Here is a 27,731-nt window from a genome sequence, read left to right on the forward strand (position 1 = left end):
TCCATTTCCATAAATAAAACTAGTGCAGTTCAAAGGTCAGTATTGTAGCACATAGCCAAGCCGTTCATTAAAACAATGGTGCAATGATGACGAGGAGGTCATTTATACTTTGAGCAAATTTGCTATTTCAGAGTGTTTCAAACTGGTAGGCCCTAAAATTAATATAGGTAGCTCTTATGTAAAAATAAAAATAAAAATGGTAACCCCTGATTCAGGCTCACTATGTAAATTTACCATATTTGAATGTTGGTCATGGAATAGAACAGAATACAATAGAAGGATTTTTATTATTGCACAAGTACAATGAAATAAAGGTACGCAGTCGTCCCCAAGGTGCCAGCAATTATATAAAGAAAATAATAATAAAACCAGTAAATCAGACAATTGAAAAAGAATTACAGATACATGTTAGTACGACGAACACAGGACTTGTGTATTGTCTTGACTAATGTAATAAATTGCATCATATATGTGTTTGCAACTATACAGAACACCCCCGATCATTATTTAGTGCCGCAATGGCATATGTGTTTGCAACTATACAGAACACCCCCGATCATTATTTAGTGCCGCAATGGCATTCGCCATCAAGGTAAAAAAATATTTTTGAGGTGGTGCTTGGTATAAAAAGCTGGAGAAGCACAGCTATTGCATGTTATATATTATTGTTTTTATTCTATTGACCTTTGGCGAAACATGGAGCATGTTTTCTCAAACACCACCACCAGGGAGTAGTGTTCAACTACAAATACACGCTCCCTTAATTTTGATCGATTACGATATGAATGTCAATTAAAGTCACAAGATAATGTCCCCCCAGTATTTTCTGCTGTGAGTCCAATGTGCAATTAATTCCGCTTGCATGGATTTTTATCTGTTGAAACGAAAACTACTTATGAAAAAGTATGATCTTATTTCTAACTAAAATAGTTGTTTCGATATAGCATATGGAAACGGTCAAACAATGCTCCGTTACTTACGACATACGAAGTCGTTTTGATGTAACGTAACTCATCTTGCTTCAAATTCGAATATGGTAGCGCGGTGGTTATGAGGTTGTTGGACAATAGCGCATGCGCAGACAGAAAAGCCAGTTTTTTCGTCAATGCGAAGGAACTGCGTTGCTGGGGGATTTTTTTGGACCCCCCAAAATGCCCTTGTTTTTCGGCACATTGGATCCTTAAATGTCGATAATACTCGGATACCGACCATGTACTCATTGTATTCACTTCCGCTGCGCGTAGCATTTCAACTCCGGTGAATGTCACTCAGTTGTCTTGTGGATGCTAGGTAGGTCACCGTTTATTTACCTCTTCATAAAGACGAACTCGGTTACTAGCTAAGTGTGTTCTGTAGAAATATAACGGCGTGACTGTGACAAATGCAAGTGTTTTTGTTGTTAAATAGAGACAGACTACATTGAATTGTACTGAGGTAAGGGGGGCGGGTCTAACGCTTAGTTCTCAGGGCCATCTGCAAGACCCGCCTAGCTAATGGTTAGCACGCTAAGCTAAATCAGTGACGCTGGTTGTCACTGCCAGCCTGTCCGCCTGGTATATCTTTCCATCCAACGTTGCACCGGCCGAACGTACCTGGCGCACCATGTTAATCATTCAGGGATGGAAAATGGACTTCGATACGGTAACATAATCTATTTTTACATCTTTTTGAGACTAGATTTTCGTACGCCGGCTAGGCTATCTGAGAAAGCAAACAGCGGGAGGGCATTCTGTGTAAAATGCGCGAGGTGACGTTTCACTGGTTAGGCCGCCGGGTTCGGGATTAGCTCCTTGGAGCTAACTAGCTCGGAAGCTAACAAAGAGCCGGTCTCTGCTTTTTTGCTTTGTGCCTTTGAAAATGTTGCCGCTCAAGGTGCATTCGGCGTCACAAAAAGACCCGGGGGAAACGTAGGAACACAAAACTCGTGCCAAGTAGGTAAAATGGCAGTTTTACCACATACATGAATTTTTTTTTATTATACACGCCACTACTGTTTATTATTCTGCGTTTCAAATGTGCGGTCGGCCATCAATGCCGCCTGGTTCGTGTTGTATTACGGTAGGCTGTGAATGATTTAATTAGCCGAATTGATTGTCATTGACTGCATTTTTAAATGGGTGCCAAACTACGGGCTAAAATGGGCTTGGTGGATAAAAAAATTCAAGTACACGTCCCCCACCTTCCCTGACTGTGCGGCCTTATCGTTGTGTTCATATGCGATTAATGCAATTGTGATAATCTCGATTACATAGTTACGTATTCTCGATCTGAACCGGCGACCTAGTAGCAGCTGTCTACTCGTAAAGGGGGCTTTGACAAATGGTCAATATTAGGGAGCTGGTGGTGCATTTGATGTTCTGTGGTGATCTAACCCCCCAATTCCAACCCGTAATGCTGAGTGTCAAGCAGGGAGGCAAATGTGTCCCATTTTTATAGTCTTTGGTATAACCCGGCCGGGGATTGAACCCTCAACCTCCCAGTCTCAGGGCGGACACTTTGCTGGTTAGTACATAACATAGCAGAGGCAATGTTTTTAAATCGGTTCAATAAAGCCAGAACAACTGCTTGTTAACATACATTTGAAAATTATGTGTAAACTGTGATCTTAAAAAAAGAAAAGAAAAAATGAAAACATTGCTGATAAATATTTAATAGACTATTCATTTATCATAAACATGTTACATTAAAAGCTCTTTGTCTTGGATGATGTAAACTGTAACCGTTTTCAGGTGTCCAAGTGTGTGCTTACTGTGTAGCTGTTGTATTATTTTTATGTCTAGCCACTTATTATAATGGTTATTTGCTGTAAATAGCTGCTTGTTCTCCGCTCTAAGAGGCAAGGAATCAGAATCATCTTTATTGGCAAGTATGTAAAAACATACAAAGTATTTTTCAGACCACTGGAGACAAATTTCTCATGTTTACTTTTTACATACTTGGCCAATAAATATGATTCTGATTCCTTGCCTGTTTGTTTGATTTCTTGTAGTAAATACAGTGGTGCGTTAAGTGACCTGACCGGATTTCCAAGTTTTGCGGGATACAAGCCGTCGTTCTGGCTTTTTTGTTTTCCAGTTCAAAGGGTCCGTATCACGCGTATTAAGCCCTTCCACCGTTAACTATAGGCAAATACAGGTGCTTGTCAAAAAATTAGAATGTCCTTAAAAAGTTAAATAATTTCCATAATTCCATTCAAAAAGACAAACTTTCATAGATTATAGATCCGGGGCCCACAATTTAAGTGATTTCAAGTATTTATTTGTTTATATCTACATCATTTGGGCTTCCAGCTTATAAAACACATGAAAACAGAATGTCAAAAAATTTGAATACTGTGAAGAAGTCACCATGCATACTTCCCAGTGTTGTTTTGCATGGGGAAAAAAACAAAGAATGGATGGATGGATGGTATTTTTAAAGCGATATGATATGCCTCTAGTCAAAGAGTGAAAGTGCAGTTACAGGGTTGCCAACTCCAACCACAGCCATTATTTTAATTAACCTCATGTTGTTATGGCTCAGTAACGGCGGATTTTGAGATACAGCTATTGTATTGGATCCTTGCACATGTGTACACAGGGTTCTACGTTGAGCCTTTTTGGGTGGTGGCCCTGTCGGGCTATCAGGAGCCAAATTGTGGTGGACCTGCCAGAACCAACACCGGCCCTGTATATCGTTTGCCTTGGGCCGATACTTCACACTAGGGCTGGGCAATAAATCAAATTAATTCAATACATTGTCATTTAAAAAATTGAATCGTTGAAAATGTTCTAAAACGTGAAATCGAAGTTTGTCTTTTGGATGTTTAAAAGCTTTTGTTCTTATGTTGTGTTACATTCAAATGTTTTTGTGGCAGAATGCTAGAATGGGTGCTTTACAATACATTTTTACAATAGTTACTAACAACTTAATTGTGGCATTTAAGAAAAAAAACTATGAATGTTAAGTCTATGTCAAAACTAATTTAGAATCAATATACATTATTGTTGTCTGAACATTTTGCACAGGAATTATTTTTGAATCAATGAAACCTTTAAATAAATGTTTGATGGGTTTATTAGATTAAAATCGTAAACGTCCTGAATGTTTGTAAAAAGTGAGATTTTATTCTTTGGCCATATCGCCCAGGCCCCACCTCACATCAGAATTTGGTCAATGTAACATTTTTTTCCACAAATCTATACTCTGTGTATATACAAATTATTCACCAATCTTGAGTGTTGAAAATCGCTTGCTTTCTTTGCTGATGCAATGTCAATGATTGAAACATTTCGATTTTGAGGATGACGACAACAGCACATCACCAGAACTCATCACTTCTTCACCGCAAACACGACACCACTTGGCAAAACAAAAGATAGCTGTAATAATAAGTAACAAAAGAGAATAAATAATGTAATGATTCCTAATAAAAGATCAAGTAATTCATAATTAATAAAACTAGGGATGCACGATAATGCTCAACTGATACCGATAAACCAATAATTTAGGAAGTGCCAATGTCGATAACCGATAAGTAAGCCGATAATTGTTTGCAAAATGAACTTGAATACAAATGTACTTTCAAGTCCTAACGTGTACAAATACATTGAAACATTGTGTAAAGAACCATGAGCAGCATTTTATTGATGTTTCTGCTTCAAAGACAACCAGTAACTCATTTTGAGTTTACCAAAACAAAACAGTCATGTTTTAAAAATGCAACACAGAAAAGAAAGGCCAGAATGGCGACTGCCATGTCACCATGATGCATCTTCTGTGAACACAAGGTCATGCGCATTATGACATCACAAATATGCAACACCACCATAGGAGAGGGGAGGGGTTGGGCACAACTTGAGCCACAACCACAATAGATGGACCAACGTGGCATGTCTATTATTATCGGCGGATTTCTTTAATATCTGGTTTATCTGTATGATGTCAAATTGGTCGATAATTGCTGATAGTTATCGGCCACCGATATTATCGTGCATCCCTAAATAAAACATAACTATAGCACATTCTATAAACAGGGTTTTTCCTGCGTTCAAAATTTGCAGGCGGCTGCCTCCAGCTCGAGCGATTGACATTGCTCAACACAGCGCTCCAGCTGTGTTTTATTAAGCACGGCTGCAACGTATTTTAACTGCAGTTGCAGCGTTGCGCCACCATGTAGGCGCTATATCAACAGCAGTGCGCCGGAAAGACCTGAAGCAACTACCGAAGAAGAAAACTGATTTCCTGGTTTCAAGCGAGGCAGAGGCTCCCTGCAGCTGTCGCCAAAGTCATAAAAATACAGTATATTGTATAGAATAAACATACCTTATTTTCACCAACATAAGGCACACTGTATTAACCCATTAAGCCTTAATGCCTGAAGCGCCTGCCAAAACATGCCTCTAAAATTTATGGGTGACTTTTGTGTCACCCCCAAAACCTGACATTTTCCTGGATAGTCAACAATATTGTCAATGCCTACTAAATAATTATATCTCAGCTCCTGAAGCAGATAGAAGCATAATTCCAAAAACATTTCAGAGCTTACACCTGTGGCGTTCACACAAACCATAGTTTATTATTATAAACCTTAAATAAAAAAACAAAGCTAGATGCTATGCTAACCGCCACACGCGTTTCAAGTTCAACTGTCAAATACAAGCAATGCAGTGTGGTTTTGAGGATGGATTTGAAACTTAAGTGAAAGAAATAACTTGCTCATATCTCAATAATTAATGATCTAAGTCATTAATTAGACTGGACACATTCTCTGTGACAAACATAAGCCCCAAAAATACATGACGATCTGTTCAAAGAGTTCAACAGTGACTTTACTGCTAAATACACACTTTGCTGTAATTCAAAATATGTTGTGTTAGTTTTATATCATACAGTATGTTTAACATCGCCAAATACTATTCCAATACTCAAGTACATTTGTTTCCATTTTGTGTTTTTCTTTGGCTAATCTGAAGCATTATTGTTTTTTTTTCTCTTGCAGTGAAATTGGACAAGAGCAAATTTGGATTATTTTACCAGTGGGCCTTTGCTCAGAGGCCGGGCATCTGTAAGAGTGCTGTGCGTGTTTGTTCCTCAACAGCGAGCCCATATGCTTGACAGAAGCTGCAGCCTGTGTCTTACAGAATGGGTGGTGCAAACTTAAAGAGTTTGGCATACCAACATCAGCACTCTGTGCCCTGTATTGGTGCTCAAACCTTTTCCAAAAGAACGTCCATCCACCTCCTCCAATCTCTGCACTATGTGTATAAAGACGGACAAGAAAAGGAAATTTGAGACTTTTCCCCCCTCTTTCTTTTACTTTTAGATACTGCTTTATACAAAAATCCTTAGCCAACATGGAATGCTCCTTATTTTAATTTTTCTGTTCTAATCTTCCTCGTACTCTTTTGTGTGGAATGTCCGAAAAGCCTGATGACAAAATGGTAAAGTTCCTGGCTCCTCCTCCGAAGAGTGGAAACAGTCCCAGCACTGGTTCGGACTCGATGGTCAACGAATCCCGTCCAGCTGAAGTGAGGCGGCGGCATCACACCATGGAGCGTGACCGTGGCAACCCCGAGCACCGCTTCTTCCGCCGCAGTGTGATCAGCGACTGCAATGCCACGGCGTTGGCCCTCCCTTTGCCTAGCAGGATCCCTATACCTGCCGCTCAGCGGAACCAATTGCGAGAGGTCCCGGTGCAGCGGCAACAGGCCGCCGTCGTACGTGCGACGCAGGTTGAACAAAGTGTGTCTCGTAAAGAGGAGTCCGCTGAGACTCAGGAAAGAGGAGAGCGGAAAGACCTGGAAATTGCCAAGGTGGATGTAGTACCTACGAAACAGGCGTCGATCATACAAGATGTTTGTGACAATGAGTTGGTGGTAGAGACACAGTCGCTGCCAGAATTGAGTCAAAGCGAGCCGGATAACTCTGCCGACTCAAAGGTACTGCATGAAGGAGACGTCGATGAGGAGGACAAGGATGCTGCCAAAGCTCGTGCTGAGGCAGAGCAGAGGGAAGCAGAGAAGAAAGTGCAGGAGGACATTGAGGAGGCCGAAACAAAAGCAGTGGGAACGTCGCCAGATGGACGTTTTCTGAAGTTTGACATTGAAATTGGACGTGGCTCTTTCAAGACGGTCTACAAGGGCTTGGATACAGAAACTACAGTAGAAGTGGCTTGGTGTGAGCTGCAGGTAAGAAATTGGATTGTTTTATTCATTTTATCCATTCATTCACTGGGGTGAATGTGGTGGAGGGGGGCTTTTGAAAAGCTTTCCCTCAGGCCTATAAAACGCTGCGGGAAACCATGGGATAGTAAGTCTTGCATAAAATGTGCTTTCGATATTGTGTACAGTGTATAAAACATGGAACAACGCACCAATGTGTTGTAGCAAGAAAGCTACTTGTTTTGGGATTGCTTGCGAAGCTACTGTGCCGTGGCATCTGTGGCGTGCAGGAGCGAAAGGTAGTTGAAATGCGTAAATGGTGCGGTGCTTCTTGGCCGGGTTGTGGCAGAGAGGGGAACTATGGTACTGTAATGTATGACGTGGCACGCACTAAAAATTATTGTTAGCGAAATATGGCATTTATGGACATCAGTCAGCCTTTGTTCGTATCTGCAAATGTTTGTATGTTGGATGTTCGTAACTAGAGGACCACCTGTATCATTTACAATTAAGAATGTTAAGTTTATGAGAAAACTGATTTAAAATCAGTATACATTACCAGCGTTTCTGTTTTATTCATTATTCGATGGATAGGATGGATAGAATAATCGATTTTAAAAGGATTTCATAGCGACAGCCCTAGTTAAGTGTAACACAAGTATTTAGAAGGGTGGGAACCGTGTGGGGTGGTTCATAATACCTTAAAGTGCAACTCAGCAGGAAATCAGACTGTTGCTCCACCCCTCACTAATATTCGAAAACAGCGCTCAAATGGAGTGCTGCCTGGAGGACTGTTGGGTTTGCAAACGGGGGGATGGTTGGGTGTGGTCTCGCTGTGATTGACAGCAGCAGCGAAAACAACGATCTAAATAATTTCTATACTACAGCAAGCTATGCTAAATAAACTAACCAAATGCTATGCTAATAAATAACTAACTTGAAAATCTGTATAAAGATGTTTGCAACTACTCCAACTCACTGAGGCAGAGCGACTACATCATACTGTACAAGTGACGTAGTAAATCACTTCTCATCCAATGAAAGGACAAACAGCCAAATTGTGTTTGTCCCAGTGTTTAACCTGAAGATGGCCACACACACACACGCGTACACACACACACACACACACACACACACACACACACGTTTTTTGCCCCAAATTCAAGCTTTCAAAAAAAAAACATTAAAATTATAAAAATTAAAAAGCACTAAAATTTCAAAATAATGACCGGGACATGTAGACAGCATTAGTAGACACCCGTTTATACAGTGTATCAGCAAAAAATATATCTCTTAGAGGTGCAGCTTTACCCTCTAGTGGACAAAATTAGCAGCAACATTTACTTTTATGGAAAAATTACAGATAATGCATTCTATCCCCATGAGCTGGATTGGACCCCTTGACGGTACGTTTGACACTACTGATTTAACTCAATGGCGCTTGCCCATGGTGCTCCCTGATTTTCGCACCGCATGTACTCATATTAAACTGTGCGTTATAGAGATGGCTGTACTCAACTGCTATTAGTGGTGGAGTAATGGTCTTTTGTCTACTAATGAATTGGCAGCTTCTCTTGAGTTATGAGCATCTTGGGATTTTCCTCAAGAGACAGCTTGGGTGTATTCTGATTTGTAGAGGCTTCATTTTTGTCTTCCCTCATGTAATGATTATTAAAACCTATATTTATCCTATATCACCCAGTTATTTGTAAAAGGACAAAAAAAATTGCCTTGGAGCCAGTGCAATTTCCTTTGGCAGTTACCTGAGTAACAGCTGCTGACATTTCCTGTTAAAGACCCCACTGAGTTGCATTTCCTTTTGATTGTTTCGCATAGTGAGCAGCCTATAAAAACACCTGCCATCATCACAGTGTTTCTATATAGAACGAACGATGAAAAAATAAGTCTGTTAGCATGATAAACAAGTTTTACCTTTGCATTACGAGGTATATTGTCCCCCGGTGTGAGCATAGCATCTCGTCCCAGAGACTCAGCCAGCGACAAGCTGTTAAATCAGCCCCGGTGTAAGGAGAAGAGACTGCATTAACTACATAATGATATAGGTTGTGCGCTGTGAATTGCGGCAATGTCGGCGATTTGATTAACTTGGTAAAAACAGCAGGCAACAGAAGGTAAGGGGCTGTTTTCAAACTAGCGATCTCCAACTTAAGTAAATATCACGCTCTATGAGTCCCGACTAAATGTGCAACTTCGACTAATAGGCGACCTTCGGTTGAAGTAGTAGATTCCATGGCTCTATGGGGAATAATAACTTTTAATTTGTAAAATAGCAGTCGCTAAGTCACTAAGTCGCTCCGGGTCACGACCACTTCCATTCAACAATCATTTCATTCCGCCGTCCATCATAGGGCAGTCACGTGATCACGTGACGTTGGTGCAAATGGTCAATACTGGTAGCTATAGTGTCTACAAGTTCCATGACTGCCATCAAGGTTGATAATTTTTCCTCTAAATCCATATAAATTTTCACTTATGTTTCTCAATGAAAGTGCGCAGCCTATGTGAAAAAAAAAATCCTACATTTTGTGAGAACTGTGGCAAAAGTGATATTGGTCTATAGTGAATAAATCTCTATCTAATTTTTTTAAATAGGGATGACTTTGGCAGTTTTCATTTTCGGTGGAAAGATACTAGCTTTGAATGACAAACTACAGATCTTTGTGAATTGTTGCATAACATATTCAATGATACTTTTGTCATGTCAATATTGAAGCAATCAGTGGACTTTTTATTTTTTAGTATTGTACAACATTTAAATCGTCAGTTTCATTTACAGCACTAAGAAAAGTAGCGTAGGAGTTATTTTTAATAGTGATGCACCGAAGATTCGGCCACTGAAAATTTTCGGCTGAAAATGGCAAAAAGTTGCATTTTGGGCATTTGTTTGAAATAAAATTCAAGCCAAAAGAATAAAAAAATAAAAAACGAGGATGACGCAAAAAACAAAACCCCACTGCAAGCAAGTGTCTGTTTGAATTAAACACCAAACACGGGAGTTGAGTGTCCGCCTTGCTTGCTGGCGTTTGCCTTTGTGCACCCCGGAGAAGGAGAAGGGTCCCTTGGTAAATATGTCAAAAAAGAGAGCGCCGCCAAGTACTGCACTACAGGTGAGCAACTCTTCCACTTCCGCTTCCACTTTTTCACTTGCATTCTGGTGGCCGTGCTGAATACTTTAGCTAATGTTAGCACTATTGCTATCAACAGTTTTAAACAAGTAAACACTATATCCGGGTGACTACAGATCTGTCCAGGACGCCATGTGTGATTTTGCAGTCTGTTCCCAAAGCCGATTGGCTGGTGCGAATAAATTCATTTATTTTTAAACGTTGGTGAATATGTGAATGTGCCGATTTTTAGTGCGCCGCACCGTGTCCCGCTCCAAAGAGCCTACAAATCCGGACCGGTGCGAAGTACTGTACATTGACTATAAAGTGCCATTGCACCGCCAGAAAATGCTCAGTTGCTCACCCTGCGTTTGGTGTTTAACTCTTTGACTGCCAGACGTTTTTAGAAAAGGGATGCTGTGGGTGCCAGCCGATTTAAGCATTTTGACTGATCTTTCAAGGTCAACAGAAAATGTTGTGTTTGGACTATGGAAACATACATACTACCAAATGAAAGATTGAACTCTCATCTTTCATCAGAAAAAGTTTGTTTCTACCTTATTCCGTTCTTCAGTAATCAACAATAGAAAATGGTTAGTTTCACCCAAATGCTCTTGTTTTGGACCAAAATACGGAGAAATCAAGCTTTTCGTGAAACGATATTATTTCATGCACTCTAGTGAATTTGACACCTTTTTTTTCTCCATGAATGATGCCACAAACATCTAAACAGTGCTTTACTTATGTTAAACACTACCACCAACAATGAAAAAGTGTTTTTTGATAGCAAAATACGTTTATTTACATTCAACAGTGTAAGAATTTGACACAACTATTTGGCAAACTATTTACAAATGTGTGCAACAGTGGTGTACTATGTACAATTATGTGGATGTTTCAACTACAGTTTTGCTTTTTGTGTAACAGTCCCCTGCGTGCAAGGAGACGCAACAGGATTTGCACAACAGATTAGTTTCCACTGCGATTGGCTCTTCGCGTGCAGACGCTACACTTTCTTGCCGGCTGTTTTTTACGGGGAATAGCAAGTATATACTGCAGTGTGTGTTGCCATCAAGTCTACTATCGGGATAATGCTACGGTTACGTTACGGTGGTGTTACGTCTGGCTTCCTCATGTTCTTCAGTTCCTATACCGGGTGGTAGATGTTCTGATCCATCTTATCCACTCCATTCATGGTGGCATCGTAGTCCAGAACCAGTGTCTTCTCCGTGATCAGACTGTACCCACTCCTCCGATGAATATGTATTTGACTCGGGGTACTCTTCATCGTCCGATTGAACGTCCGCCTGTGCTCCGCGTTTTCTGGCGTTAGCATCGCTAGCCGGTGAGGCTTTATGACGTGATCATAGTCGCGCGTCAACGCTTCCAACTTCGGCGTCAACCTCGGGAGTCATCATCATCATCATCCTCATCATCATCAATGTGCATTGGTCGATGCTTTTCGACTACTCTTCATCGTCCGATTGAACGTCCGCCTGTGCAGAAGTGCTCGGTTGTGCTCCGCGTTTTCCGGCGTTGGCATCGCTAGCCGGTGAGGCTTTATGACTTGATCATAGCCGCGCGTCAACGCTTCCAACTTCGGCGTCAAGCTCGGAGTCACCATCATCATCATCGTCGACATCAATGCGCTTTTTAGTATTGATCGATGCTTTCCGTCTTTGAAAAAAATGCTCAAGCGTGAGCTGCTTGCAACCGGTCGCCATTGTTGTTTCATCAGCCATTGTCCCCTCAACACTCTAGCTCCGCCTCACGTCTTCTACTGACGCCCACCCAATCTTGTCCAAAGAGAGTCATCGCTGCCATCTCGGGGCCAAAACGAGTCATTATACTAACTAGATCTGCTTGATACTTTCAGCACAGCTGGCCAAGGTTTTCCTCCACCCGTTTCCCCCCAAAAAAACACAGCGAATGTCTTTTAACGTCTTTGGCGCCCCTCCGTAGGTTTTTACTAAACGTTATTTAAGTTTTTTGGCAGTAAAAGAGTTAATGTACCATTCACCATCATGTCTCTGATGTCTGTGGTGTGGAAGCATTTCAATTTATATTGTGCTTTGTTAAAATGCCCGTGCTAAATAGGCCGAAATATTTTATAATAATATTATAATTTTAATTAATTATAATAAATGCAATGATAATAAAAAAATGGTATAATTTTTTTTCTGCGTTTCGGTTTTCGGCCAAAAAATGTCATTTCGGCGCATCCCTAATTTTTTTATATATTTATCCATTTCGTATTTATTTCTTGGCTCAGGAATTTCTTTCAGTAGGTCATTACCAATATTGACAAATAACTCATTAAACTTTGGCTTCTCTGTATTCCTTGAAATTAATTTGTTCAACCACATATTGATTGGGACATTTTCTTCCCACTTGATATTGTTTTCAAAGAAATAAGATAATAGAAAATTGCCATGAATTTCATGTACAGTAAATATAAGGAAAAATGCACGAAAGAAAAAGTGTTCGATTCACATTAAAACATTACGGACATTGGGTTGCACAATATGGACACATTAAAATCATATTTCCCCAACATAAATAATTAGACTTTGTGCAATATTCATGTTGGTAAAACATTATTTTAATGCATGCAACTAATGTCCGTAGTATTTATTTATATATATATATATTTTTAATGTGAATCCAACAAACTTCTCCTCCCCCCCCCCCCTCCACACAGTGTATTAGGGGACCAAAAAAAAGTTATTTTAAGCATTGTATTTTTTTCAGTTAATCAGTAATCATAATTTTAATTGTTTAATGTAAAATATGAAAAAAAATCATTTTTGGGCTGGCCTGCTCGCTCTTAAGTCATTAAGAAACTAGAGCCAGTTTAGCACTGTTGGACTAATAGTGTACACAATCTGATATTCATAGACTACGATTGACACAATTGCACTCCATTTTGGAAAAGAGGAAAGCATGTCGAAGATGGTACTGAATTTTATAAATTTATAAATGTCATAAAAAGTTAGTGCAATTGAAGTCCAAATGCATTTAAATGTTATTTAGGTACAAGTTAGTTGCTTAAATTATTCTTGGCCAAAATCTGATTATTGCCTGTTATATGGCCACTTAATGTAATTGCTTTGTGTCAAATACGCAATTTTGAATTGGATTTGGCCCAATTAGTCGTGACCTAAGCAAAATATGTTTGGGAATCAAAAAAAAGAAGAAGAGAGATGGAGATAAAGTAGCTTTATGCTGTGTGGCCATCTGAGGCAGCTCCATGGCCCTGAGCAAAGTTTGACCTCATTCGCCACATGATTGTTGGCTTTTCCTGTCACGCTCTCAGTTTATCCAACAGCAACTCATGTACAGCAGCCATAGTTTCATATGCACACTTCTTAACAATGTGAAAATTACAGGCACATGCCCCTCCCCCTTACACGGCACCAATAGTGCGCATACTCACTGTGCTTGTGCTCAGAAGGCTTGTGTGAATGTAAAGTGGGTCACATTCCTGACAGAAGAATCTCCTGTGTGAAGCACAGCAGGCTGGCTTGCCAAGGCTCGTTTCGGCCTATCTGTTTTTTTTTTTGTCTTCCTCATGAATGGCCCCAGTTCACATTTAATTATTTAACCATTTCACCCCAAGCTGCTTTATCATCCAATGTACGTTGTCAAAATTATTGTTTTATCATTAGTATGGTAAAACATTGATTTAAATATGGTGGTTTCTTGATTCACAAGTTTAATACGTTCCTTGACCAAGTTTGTAACTCAATTTGAAATTGAAATGCGTTGTAGCGCCATTAATCTGTTGGAGCCCCAAAAATCCACCACATTTCTTTTGTTTCTAATAAAGACAAATATCACATTTAAACATTTTAAAACAACGTCAAGAAATAAACTAGTTTCATAAATTAATTGCTGCTTGTACTTCAGTATTAGTGTTTTGCATTTAAGGGGCATGGCCTAGTAAGTGATGTCAGAAACTGGAGCCTGATTGGCAGGTAAGGCCTGCTACAAACCAAGCGACGTGACTGATTAGTCACATAGCGTGCAAGTTTTCGCACTCTTTTTCATAAATGGCTATTTATTTGCAACAGCAAGAGCTCTGGTCCTCTGTTATTGTGTGGCGAGATGTATTCGGTTTTGCCGTTTACATGCACCACTACATTAATCAGAACAGCAATTTTACAGCCTTACGGTGTGACTTGCAGATCATCACATGGTTTAACAAGTTGGAGTTATTTTGTCTATGTATCACAGTAGTTGCGTTAAAGGGATTTGCGTAAAAAAAAAAAATTTCATCGGCACCACTGAGGGGAAAAAAATAAGTGTGTATTTTGTCTCCTTGCATGCCCATTTTCCTTTCCTCTGGGCGTTATCATCCCACACTAGAAAAAAGGGTCCTGTTTTTGTGTATTTAAAAAATATATATATTTTAGTGTTTGCCGATGAAACTCTTCTCTTATCATATTTGAATTACCTTGAGCATAGAGCCATCCTGAATCAGTAACTCTATTTCTGCAGAATGACTCTTTCTTTGGACCTGTGTTTCATGACAGTGGCTGTTATACATTCTCAAATCCATTGATTGACAAATATTTATTGATACCAGCAAAATTATTACAGAAGTAATGCATTTCGGAGACCATTGGATGGGAGTTACAAAAATAAGTTGTTTTGTTAAGGTATGATGACATCACTGCACTAATTCTGATCGTGTTCAAAGATGTTTTCATGGTTTAATCATAATCAGAAGTGTGTCACGTGCGGGCTTGGCCTAACCCGAAATATAAGCATGAAAATACAACAAAAAATTCCTGTGGTTGTGCTGATTTTCATTTACTGGAAATGTTCCAGTTGCACATGTGAAGCTAAAATCCCCTCACATGATTGTTAAAGCTGTCCCATGATCATGCATATCTTTGTTTTTCCTTCCTGGCACATCCCTAGTGCATAGATTTAAAACGTTTATGTTAACTGGGAAAAATGTACACCCAGTTCTTAAACATTTTAAAACATGATCGAGCTCATCTAATCCGCTTGCTGCTTTGGTTCCTGTTGATTTTCTACTCAGTGATGCAGAAACAAATGAGCTCAATATGTTCCTTGGGAGTTTGGTGCCAGATGAAAGCTTGTATGCTAATGCGACAAGTCTGACTGGTTTTGCTTCCGTTGATCCCTTGGCACTGTCTTTAACAAACGGTCAAAGGGCAGAAGGTGTGAGTCTTTCGTGTTTATTACAGATGGCGCTACACTGAAAATATTTCTTGCGTACAAAAACCCCAATTGGAGAATGGGGAGTATTTTACATGTTTAACATCAGTAAACTCCAGTTGACAGAAGTAATCTAAATAATTTTACAAGGCCCATTGGAATGGAATCTGGCAATTTTTTTTTAACATTGTGCATTCAAAACTTTTTTTTTTTTGCAAGAAAAGAGTTGTCGAACCCCACCCTTTAACCCATCCATTAACCCACTGATTTGTGTTGGAGTTCACATTACAAGCACCCTTTTACAATCAGTAAGGAAGTGGAAAGAATACAAGTTAGGGGACTCCCGTATTCCACCGCACACTCGTCCATCTTCATCAGTGTTTTCTTCCAGTTGCTCCCTTCCCACCTGTTTACTTACAAGCTCTGCCAACATTCAGAACGAGGAAGGGATCCCCAGGCACCCCCCAGAGGCTTTTGTGGATGCTTGTCCAGCTGGTTGCTTATGTCCATCCATTTGCTAGAATTTTTTCTGTCTGATTTCTAGACTTAAATACAAAATAATCCCTCTCAGTAAGACTGTCAGCGTCGTACAACAATAACTGTACATAAAATGTGTTGAATAACATTTTAAAACTTCAAGTAAAAAAAATAACCAGTGTTAACATTGAGGCTTAAGTACTATAAAACATGTATTTTAGTCACTATCATTAGAAAGTGCACTTTATTCTGTGAATGACTGTCTCAGTTGCCATCTGAATTTTTCTTTGCTGTTGGAAGATTTTGTGCTATAAAGACTAGCATGTCAATGTGCTCCTCTGTGAGTCTTGCCCTTCTTGGGTTCCAAATGAGCCGTGATGTACTGAATACCAGAGGTGGGCGCACCAATGAATTTTGAGCGTCCGTCATTCGGCAATCGTCAACAGTCAGGACACCCTTCCGCCATCGTCAATATTTCAAGCCGAACAACATTGTAATTGTCAAGCCGTCATTCGTCATTCCCTCAGCGAAATGGACGTCCGCCATGGCATCCGTCGTTGACTGACGGGCATTCTGTCAGTATTGACGGAATGCCCACCCACCCCAACCTAACTTTAATGTCAGGCTCGCATGGAACTCCATGCGTTAGACATTACGGATACCTAGTTGTAGAAACGGCATACTGCATAACGTACTTCCAAAGTCATTGCTTGTCAGACCAATTACCATCATGCTTATTTATGCATGATCATGCATGCATCATGCTCATTAAATACAATTCCAAACGTATTAAAAATACAAGCAAAATACATATCAAAGTAAAATGAAGGTTTTGAGTCATTGTACTTTGTAGTCATGGTTTCAATTGAGCTGCCATCAATTGCAGTGTGTAAAATGGAGATCACTAATTGGCTGTACACGCTAAAAACAGTTGGGTCAAAAGTAACCCAATTATGGGTAAAAAATGGACCCATCCACTTAATGGGTCAATTTGACCCAAATTTCTGGGTTGTTTTATACAAAATTACCCAATTTTTTGGGATCTGACAAATATTTATGTGTTCTTTTACACTAAAAGACTCATTTCTTGACTCAAAGTTGGTTATTTTTGACCCAACTGTTTTTAGAGTGTAGCTCGCAAATGCAAATCATTCCTCATCTGGGTAAAATCTCCGATGACGTCACGCTACGGCAACTCCAATCGAACAAACTGCATTGCAGCCCATTATGTAAGGGTGATGTGCTCAATTATTAGTTCAATTTAATTGTTGAATTCACCTGGAACATTTTTCTCTATCTAGTAAAGATAATGACAATTAACTGGACTTTGATTTGTGTTTTGATCTTTTTTAATGAAATGGGGAAAAAAATATGTACTCAGGCAGGTTACTGGAGGGGGGAAAAGTGACAACTGTTTTGCATTTCTTATCTTAACAGCCAATCACAGCGATTGTCACCAACATCAATTTGCATAAAAAACAAAATGACAGAAAATTCTCCTAATACTGAACCATTTTAATCACTGCCTTTAAATAAATTCACTAACTAAAGTCCTGGTCAGTGTGCGGAGGATTCTTTTTTTTTTTTCTTGTTACACTACACACGTTCCTGCATGCTGCCCAGCAGGAACGTAAGACTAGTGGTGGCTGTGCAAGGACATTTCCTCAATATAAAATAAATAATAAATATAATATAAAAAGGTTATTGTGCCATTTAAAACCATAAAATAATAAAATTCCAATGGGCCAGTATCCCAACGTGCAAGTGGCCCAGGCTGCGAGGGCACTTAATAGCAGCTCTAGTTTTGATTTATTTTGTATTGTCATTGTTGACAGTTTGATTGACCGTTACACTAATCTTTGACCTCATTGTCATACGTCACCCACGACAACGTTGCACACAAGCAGTCACTGAGTAACTTTTTTTTTTTTTTTTGAACCGTCTGAGCCAGACCCTCTCTAATGTTACCTTGAAGCCTCTATCCAAGCACTCAGTGCCAACCTCAGTGCAAGGACCTGACATAGCCAGCCCTCAACATTATATATTTTTTTACTCCAACTATTTTTAGAGGTTGTTGGGTTATTTATGATAGTCTTTGCCTAGAAGCATTTTCTGCTCTTCTGTACTGCTCTACTCTTGACTCTCTTCAGAAGGGACTGACTCACAGTAGCTGTCAGTAAAACAAATCAAATGAGAGCCTGGATTAGTGATTGACCGATATGTTTTCTTCAAGGCAGATACTGATTATTAGTAGTCAAGGAGACCGATATTTCAAGCTGATATTCATTTGCAGTAAAGGGAAAATAGTAGCGTCAACATTTTAAAAACATGACTTTTTCTTGTAATTTTAAACATCTAAAGAATTGACAGCTGTGTTTAAAATTTTTTTTTTTTTTAAATTGCAGAGAGCATCCAGGGTCATCAGCATGTTAAGCTAAATTAAAAACTAAGCAAATAAATAGTTCCCTAAAGTTTTCTACTGTAAATCAAGTTAAAAAAAAAAAAAAACCTGCAATGTTAACATTTTGGGGAGACACAGTAAAGAAAGCCCACACTGGCATGTCGCCATGATGCATCTTCTGTAAACACGAGGTCGCGAGCATTATGATGTCATAAATATGCGACACTACCATAGGAGAGGGGAGGGGTTGAGGAGTTAGACACAACTTGACCCACAACAAATGGAACAAAATGGCATGTCTATTATTATCGGTGGATTTCTTTATTTATATGAGCAAGCGCATTGTCACGGTGAAGAGGCAGCAAGCTGCCCTGCCACAACTCTCTCTTCTCTTCTCAACCACTGAACAAAGCAAAGGTAAATTTTTTGTAGATGTGCTGATTGGTCACTTCAAAGAGGAAAAACTTGTCATGTGGGTTTCACATATTGCGACAAGTCCCAGAACGTTTTTCAATAAGTTACTGGAGAGAATCCTGAAAAGGAGCAAAGCACTAAAATGTACTTACTGTCCTAGTGTTGCTAGCCACACGGCAATTGCTTCAATGAGGTCAGTAGTGGCTAAATGTTTTCCGCCACTGTATGTCTCATTATCTTGCACTATCTATCTTTACATGCAACCTGACATTACCAAAGCTTTTTTGCTCATTAGACCTTAACATAAGCTTGGGGCTTGGCGAGGTTTTGTTTCTAGGCATCTGTAAAAGCGCAAAGGCAGTAGAAACACAACCATTAATTGGTTAACTTGGTATTTGCCAAGCTTAGTGTAGGAACCCTGACTGAGCCTGTGTGCGCTGTGGTTGTTAGACATGGCTGTCATCACTTGGTGTGCAAAAAGTGAAAGAGGAACCACTTCTCTACAAGACAAACACTCTGGAAAGTAGGTCAGTGGGTCTGAGTGCAACTTGCTGATTTAGTATCATCTCTGACTTTTAATTTTCATAGACTTATTTCCCCCCCCAATGTTCTGCTGACATTCCGAACACTGAACTTTAAAACAACAAATAAAAAGCAACCGCAATCAAATACCAAATCTATCAGTCACAATCTAAGTTTTGTGTTCATCTCACATGCGTGTACAGGTCAGAGCAGTCATTCGCCTCTTACTTTAGGTTGAATTTCCTGGACAGTCTGGCTGGTGGCCAAGTCTCTGGGGTGTTCAGGGGAGGTCTTTGGCAGTCAGGAATCAGTGGGGGCAGTCTTACTGGACTAAATTTCCAAATGTTGAAAATGTAGGTCACGCCTGGAAGTATTCAGGAAATTTGAGTAGGGCGGCTATTTGCATTCCAGATTTTTGGTGCACTGCCGACAGTAATATTGCTGTTTCCTATTCCTATTTATATGTGGTGATAAATTTACAAGCATCACTAAAGATATTAATAAGTTGCTTTTTCAAACACTTCAGCTCACACAGTACAGAACTTGCTTTTCATCCCTAGCTTTGTCATGAATGTAGACCTCGGTTAGCTTTGTCTACACAGACGACGTAAGCTAATTTGCCATACTTTTTCTTTTTATGCCCTACCATCATTCTTGCTGTGCAAATAGTCCAGTGCTTTAATTTATGACAAAGATTGTGGCTTGAGTGGAATAGGAAGTTTTTCTCTCTCGGTCAGATGCATCTTTTTGACCATGCCCAAAAAAAGTCAAAAATAACTGAAATGGTAAAAAAGTTTAGTGCTATAGCTCAACAAGTCTGTCTTTTTATATGTTTTACAGTAATTATTTTCATGTTTAATGTATTTAAAGACAAATATCTGAATTCCCTTTACAGGGTCTTTACTAGAGCCCGAGCAGCATCTGCTGCATCGTCCCAATAGACCTTTTTCACACTTCCGCATTTTGTGGTAGGAAATACGTAATCGTTACGTTTCACGACTTTCTGATATGTTTGACCTAGGACTACAGTTTTTGTAACACCCTGAGATGTACAAAAAAGACTTTGGTAGCCATACCATAAAATGTACAAGAGAGGTGAGCCATAAAAATTTGAATGTACGATTTTGGCCAAATTTTGAAGTTGTAATCAACATTCCAAACATCATTGGTGCAGTTTATGAATGAATTGTCTAATTCTGTTCGGTCTTAAGCGTTTTCCTTGTAACTCTCACAGGACCGAAAACTATCAAAGACTGAGCGGCAACGCTTTAAGGAGGAAGCGGGGATGCTAAAGGGCCTCCAACATCCCAACATTGTCCGCTTTTACGACTCCTGGGAGGGACCTTCCAAGGGCAAGAAGTGCATTGTTCTGGTTACTGAACTCATGACTTCGGGAACACTCAAAACGTATGTATCTATAAAACTGTCATTTCAGTTAATAAAATACATGATTACAGACTGATACTGTTACATACTGTAATGTCTGGGAGATGTAATTTATTAAATTTTATGTTTTTCAATTTTTGTACATGTTTAAGTTATTTGAAGAGGTTCAAGGTGATGAAGATTAAAGTCTTGAGGAGCTGGTGTCGACAGATCCTCAAGGGGCTCCACTTCCTTCATACTCGTGCACCTCCCATCATCCACCGTGACTTGAAGTGCGACAACATTTTCATCACGGGCCCAACGGGATCTGTAAAGATTGGAGACCTTGGACTGGCCACACTGAAGCGTTCATCTTTTGCCAAGAGTGTTATAGGTATGACCCCCAACATCATTACTACTGTTGAACCACTACTTGCTGGGGGGCTATTCTGTTTCTGGAGTCACAAAATGTTAAACTGAAATGGTGTCTAATGGGGGAGTCTTTTGACCTGATGACATAATTGTTTTTGACGATGTGGTTCAAAAACAGACCACAGCGTTTCAGCTGTCCCTCAAACCACAGCTCAAATGTAGGCCAATTACTGTGGTAATCTTAGGTAGATCACCACAGGGATTTCACACTTTGTTCATTCAAGTATTGGTCATTGTACAGAATATTTCGATGCTTATCCAAAGTAGTTTTTTTTCCAGGCACCTACTGAATGTAAGTAGCGCCTAATTTTCTCCTGCTGTTAATCAATAATATTACTATAATAGTTGTTATGGCTTCTTGCAGGCTAACCTGGCCATGGCTAAAGGTATGGCCGTTGTTTCTGTCTTAGACTGACTGGTCTTGTTCTGTGGTTTGGAAATATGTGGTCTGTTTGCCAATCAGGCACATCATGTTTAACAAATCTGTCTATCGGTTTGCCTCAACAGGTTTCCCCACTAGTGTTTGTCTTTTACTGTCTTTTAAAAATATTCCAGGACTGCCGATTGCTTTTCCCTGTCGTTCACATTCCAGGGAGTTCTCCACCACTTTCTCTCTTGTTAGCTTTTTGCTTAAAATGTAGGCTCTAGCTACGGCTGTGCCCCATTCTGCTGTTTGGAATAAGTAGGGTACTGCTGGTCAGTGAAGAAAAGTATGAACTGTTATGGGCCTGGTAAGTCTTGACAGTGTGCTGGAACACGCATCAGTTTGAACAACAAAGAATGCATTCCATTAAACAAATAACGTTTTTCTGTGTATGACCTAAATTGAGGGTAAACTGTTAATAACTAGGAGCTGATGTTCAGGGATGCACTGCTGGGAATAGTAACTAACTATGGAAGATACTTCACTCAGCCTTGACCATAAATAACATATTAAATCTGCAGGTCAAGGAGAGCTGGTAAGTCAGACTTTATTAAGGTAAGTGTGGTTTTATAAAGCGCAAAGTGTATTGTTTGAAGGTAAGCTCTTGACCGAAGTTAATTTCCATAGCTAGTTGTATTTCTCAGACAAAATTGTTGACAAGGCTTGGAATAAATAACCTTTTTGGCATTCTTGCATTTTCAAGTGATTTATTCAAATGTATATTCAAATATGGCATTGGACTGCCACTTGCTCGAAATTTGGCGTTTCTGTTCATCAGCTACCTCAGAAAAAATTTAAATTTCCAAAATTTGAAGGTCCTACACAGACAAACATGTGCCCTCTACTTGACAGTGTAACTGAGTTCAGCTTTTCCCTCCTTTTTTTGTTTTTTTCTCTTTGTTTGCCTTCCTTCCCCCTTTTTTCTCTCTCCTCTCTCTTCCAACTTCCACCTCGCAGGGTCTACCCCAGGAGATGTCGTCACTCTTCTCATCCTCCGCTTCCTCAACCCTTCACGGGTTAGAGGAGCAGAGAAGAAGCAGTGGGTTGAGAAGCCCACGCTGTCAGTAAGGAAGAGAGTTCTGAATAGTTGTTTTGATTTAAGGTACCCCTGAGTTCATGGCGCCTGAGATGTATGAGGAGAAGTACGACGAGTCAGTGGATGTGTATGCCTTTGGAATGTGCATGCTGGAGATGGCCACCTCAGAGTACCCTTACTCAGAGTGCCAGAATGCTGCACAGATCTACCGCAGAGTGACCAGCGTAAGTCTTCGTTTTAGGTCGCTCCCCTTTACCTTGCATTCTTCCCATGTGCCAAGAATGCGAAATGTTCCATTCTGGAATTTACTGTCTTTTCGCCTAATCCAATTTAGCTCCTTTTGTATTACAAGGATTGTTTTATACACTTAAACAACATTCCAGAGTTTGAGTGACTCACAAATCTGTAGAAGTCCCAGAGGAACCATTCCTTCTTAATTGCCATGTGTGTTGGAGAAGCGTGCAGAATTCTGGCATTAACAGCTGAAGGCTGAAATGCATTGTTATGTCATTTACTGTGTGATTAATCTTCCGGTTGGTCATTAATGAACAGTAGTAACAGCCGAAGAATTCAAGATGTCATATTATCATAACATACTACTACTTTAGCTACATGATTCATACAGTCATAGACAAGAGGAGGCTGAACCTATGGAAAATACACCTATGGAAAATACTAGGCCCTCAATTGATCAGCCACAGTATTTTAAAGCATTGCCAACATACTGTGCTTGAAGCTACACTGATCCTCCAAAGGTAATTGAAAAGGCTTTGGGCAACCCAACACAATAGTCTTATTGTGTTGCTGTGCCGACATTTAGGAGGTGTCGCGTATTCTAATGTTACATATGTCTTCCCTGAGGTGACTGTGCATTGTTCTTACCATTGTCTCAGTCACCGTTTTAGAGTTGAGCTTGTTTAATTATGCTGCCATTAGTTTAATTAATGTAATTATATGTATCAGTTTTGCTTTAACTTGTATTCAATATTGCGTCTAGTCACTGTTGAACAATCACCTACAGACTATTTTTAACTATAAAATAACTGGGAGAGGAAAAAATTAACCTGCTACAAAAACAGTAGTGTAATCCTTGATCTTCAGCTTTTCAGTTACAAATAACCATGCACCTTTTGTGTAATTCTGGCAACAGAGGGCCAAACAGCCACACCATCGCTGTTGGCCAAGATAATTATGTAGCGGTACAAAGGGGTTCAAAGAAAAGGTATGGGGTTAGCTTTCAAATTTAGATCTAGCCCATTTAGGGGAAAACTATTCTCATTCAGTGTTCTGTGTTTCCTGTAGGGGGTGAAGCCAGGCAGCTTTGACAAAGTGGCCATTCCTGAGGTGAAGGAGATCATCGAGGGATGTATTCGCCAGAACAAGGATGAGAGGTGTCGTATTTAAGAAGAGCACATGACATTTGGAGAGGAGAATCTCCGACTTAACTACGGTTCACATCAGCTTCTTACATTCACTTCTTTTCTCGTATTTAGGTACTCAATCAAGGACCTCCTGAATCATGCCTTCTTCCAGGAGGACACAGGTGTCCGCGTGGAGCTGGCTGAAGAGGATGATGGCGAGATGGAAGCAATTAAGTTGTGGCTTAGAATTGAGGACATCAAGAAGTTAAAGGGAAAGTACAAAGACAATGAAGCGATTGAGTTTTCCTTCGACCTTAGCAAGGACGTCCCGGACGACGTGGCTCAGGAAATGGTGAATTTGACTGTTATTATTATGCTTAACCCTTTAACCCAGGCTTCCCCAATCCTGGTCCTTGAAGGCCGGAGTTCTGCAGGTTTTCGTCCTCCCACGTACCTGATTCGAACTCAGGATTGTTATCAGGCTTCTGCAGAGAGTGCTGATGAGTGGATTATAGGAATCGGGTGTGTTGGAGTATGGAAGAAATCTCAAACCTGCAGGACTCCGGCCCTCGAGGACCAGGATTGGGGAAGCCTGCTTTAAACCTTAAATTCTTCTAACTCATAAACGATCTTTACTGAGGTTGACGCCATGTGGCTGTTTTAGGTTGAGTCCGGGTATGTATGCGAAGGTGACCACAAGACTATTGCAAAGGCCATCAAGGACAGAGTGTCTCTCATAAGTCGCAAGAGAGCACAGAGACAGCAGGTGTGTTTTTAGACACCAGTTTTGTTTACATACTCTTTTCAAACATGCTTCACAGCCCAAATGCCCATTAAGGGATTTTAATGCATTTGGTTCTGATTACCTTTAAAGGTCAGAGAAGATCAGGAGAAGCAAAGTATTGAAGAAGAACAACTGTGTCAGATACAAACAGCCCAGCAACCAAGCCACCCACCCAGCAAAGAGTTGCCTCTCTCCCAGTCGGTGCCGCAGCCAGCTGCTTATGTTCCTCTTCCACAAGCCAACCAACACAGCACACCCATGCCAGCTCTGCCAGCATCCCAGCAGAGCCTTCCCAGTGCTACCTACAACACTTCTCAACCCACCCAGCTGACGGGCTTGACACAGGGGGTCTCTTATGTCCCCCAGTCGACTGGGCAAGTCCAAATTCAGAGTCAGAGTATGGCTACCAGTCAGCCGGAGTCAGAGGAGCCTGAGGCTGACCAACATCAGCACAGTGGCGGAGGTGTGTATGAAAATATTACTATATTTGTATATTACACTAAGGATGCGCTGTCGATGCGGTTGCTGGTTTGAATGTGCCCAATGGTATGGATTTGGACTCTACCGTCTGTTTGCAGTAACACTCGCTGATGATCATCGTGTCTGCTTCAGTGTAAAAATGGCTTTAAGCACGCACATGTGCGTCTACGTCGAGCATTCACCCATCCATCTTGTTTTCCTGGCTGCTCAGGAAATATCGTGGAAATGGCAGTCGCTTAGCTGCCTTGCGCCACACCAGCTAAGAGCCGCAGCTGGCTACCTAGCATGGTTAAATAGACTGAGGAGACACTCACCAAGGTCACTAATCCTCACCTCAATGATGACGAATAAAATACACTTCTGACAAGTTTGGTTATCACTAAAGGACGATGACAATTACAGTAATTTCTGGACTATAACCTACTACTTTTATCACTTGCATTTGATCCAGCGGTTAATACAAAGGTGCGGCTAATCCATCAGATCACAAGGGGGCACACTATATAAAGGAAGCGCAAAAGCGTCAGGCAGAGCAAAAACAAACCAAGTGAACCCAAATGCACTAGGAGAGACAGAACGAGAGTGAGACAATTTGCGCCCTCATTATGGAAAAGAAAGTAGCGGGAACCCGGTGCGGTAACATTAAAACACCTGCGGCTTACAGTCAGGTGCGGCTTATGTGTAACAAACTTGAGTATTCCCCAAATATAGCTAGCGTGTCTTAAAGTCAGGTGCGCCTTGTAATCCACAAATTACTGTAGCAATTTTTTATATATATATAAAATGACACAAAAGACGGTACAGGAGGAAACATGCTAACCTCTGAGCTAATGCAGAATAATACTACATTAAGTGCCTAGGTTATACAGTATACTTTTAAGATGGAACAGTGTGAGATTGCAAGTAATAAACTATGAATTGCAAATTAGCATGTAAATTATTAAGCATTGCGAAATTAATACAATGGCTACACTGTAAGCTCGCATGTCTGTAAACCGGAAATTAATCTGCACGATAAGGTCAAATGTATTAACTATAATCAATATAGGCGGTGTTAAGTGTTCTTTTGCACTATTTTACACCATAGAGTGCTGGTTTTTGAGTTTCAAGATTTGTACGATGAATGGTGCAAAAATTACTGCTTTTATTATTTTTTAAATTTTGACTCACTTTTGTTATGACGTACCATATAACCCTTTCAGAAATACTTCACTTAAAATGTTTACACTTGTGTTCCTATTTCAATTCATCTTGTCACCATGCAAGTTAAACTGAGAGCAAGACACTGATTCCCCCCCCCCCCCCGCCCCCCAACCCTGCTAGTGGCACACGTAGGCGACAGACCAACTGGTTCCTCTGTCCTCGCTGCCGAAGCTCAGCCTGCTCAGCCCGGAATGTCCTTCTGCGCTCCTCCCAGTCAACAGCTTCAGCCCCAAGTGCCATGCCCTCAGACACAAAACGACCAAATGCAGCATGTGTCAGTGGTGAGTTATTTTCCAAATGGGCTCAATTCCACTGATGGTGAATCAGAACTATCAATCCATATCTATTTTCTATTTATGTTTTCATGTCCAGTTTCCCCCCCATGTGGACTTGTGTTGCTTCTAAATCTGTTTCACACCTGTTCAACCAACTGCATTTCACATGCAATGGAGTAAATAGTACTCCTTACCCCAAAGCTTATAGGCTGTGTTCACACTGCAGGTAATAATGCTCAATTAGGATTTTTTGGCCAAATACTTTCCCCCCCCCCCTATGTAATCGTTTACATTACATATTAGTTGCGACCTATGTCTGCTGTGTGAACCATATTATGCATCCGCAAAAAGGCCCGCATGCGCTGAAGAGATGCCATCACTCACAACATTGTGTTTACGGAAGTTAATGTGTATGGTCCAGAGTGTCTGAGCCACAGACTTTCATAAGTCCGTTGTCGGGCCTCATGTTTTATTATCTCATATCGAGAGATAGGTCGATACACTTTTTTCAGGGCCGATACCGAATATCGGTAGTCAAGGAGACCGATAACCGATGTTTGAAGCCGATTATTCATTTGCAAGAAAAAGAAAAAGTTGGTGTCAAAATTTTTAGTAATTAAAACTTGCGGGCTAACTTTTAACGCGCACGCTAACTCCCAAATAGCCGTTAATTCGCGAGCTAACCATTTGCGGGCTAACTGTTAGCCCGCACATTACTCCCAAATAGCTGTTAATTCGTGATCTAGAAAAAAATTTGGATATGTATCCGATCTAGGACCACATATGAAAGTGCCCCAGGTCAGATTTGAAGGTGTTGTGCCCGCCCCGCTCCGGTGGACCTCCTGGCACCTCGGCCTTCAGACGTTCATACCGACAAAAAAGTCAGATACATTTGGGGGGGGGGGGGGAATCTGATTTGGCTCTCATTAGCCTGCAGTGTGAACGTAGCCTTAATAGTCATCTTATTTTTACCTTTGTCATGCTGATGTTTTATCTCTTTTGTGTTAAAGGTTCAACCCCAAATGCCAGGTCTCCAAGCTGAACTTGTCCCAACTCTTCCCAGCATCCAGTCTGTCCCAGTAGCCCCACAGCAGGTATTC

At 40.5% G+C, this 27,731-nt stretch overlaps 1 protein-coding gene across 6 annotated transcripts in view; it reads left to right on the forward strand.

Annotated features, from left to right (window-relative positions):
* The first annotated feature begins 1,093 nt into the window (after positions 1 to 1,093).
* LOC147176414 (serine/threonine-protein kinase WNK1-like) overlaps positions 1,094 to 27,731 on the forward strand; it is a 47,960-nt gene continuing 21,322 nt past the window's right edge. For 3 of the 6 annotated variants that reach the window (XM_086072930.1, XM_086072935.1, XM_086072934.1), the window contains exons 1-11: positions 1,094 to 1,290; positions 5,981 to 7,169; positions 20,506 to 20,678; positions 20,810 to 21,030; positions 22,595 to 22,752; positions 23,831 to 23,919; positions 24,022 to 24,241; positions 24,554 to 24,655; positions 24,764 to 25,136; positions 26,477 to 26,637; positions 27,642 to 27,725. In XM_086072930.1, coding sequence (XP_085929056.1) covers positions 6,396 to 7,169; positions 20,506 to 20,678; positions 20,810 to 21,030; positions 22,595 to 22,752; positions 23,831 to 23,919; positions 24,022 to 24,241; positions 24,554 to 24,655; positions 24,764 to 25,136; positions 26,477 to 26,637; positions 27,642 to 27,725 — 2,355 coding nt within the window. In that variant the 5' untranslated portion in view covers positions 1,094 to 1,290; positions 5,981 to 6,395. The other 3 variants (XM_086072931.1, XM_086072933.1, XM_086072932.1) reach the window with 3 other exon arrangements.

Source organism: Leptonotus elevatus, chromosome 4, assembly GCF_054856555.1.
Source record: "Leptonotus elevatus isolate MCC_2025b chromosome 4, RoL_Lele_1.0, whole genome shotgun sequence".
Lineage (NCBI taxonomy): Eukaryota > Metazoa > Chordata > Actinopteri > Syngnathiformes > Syngnathidae > Leptonotus > Leptonotus elevatus.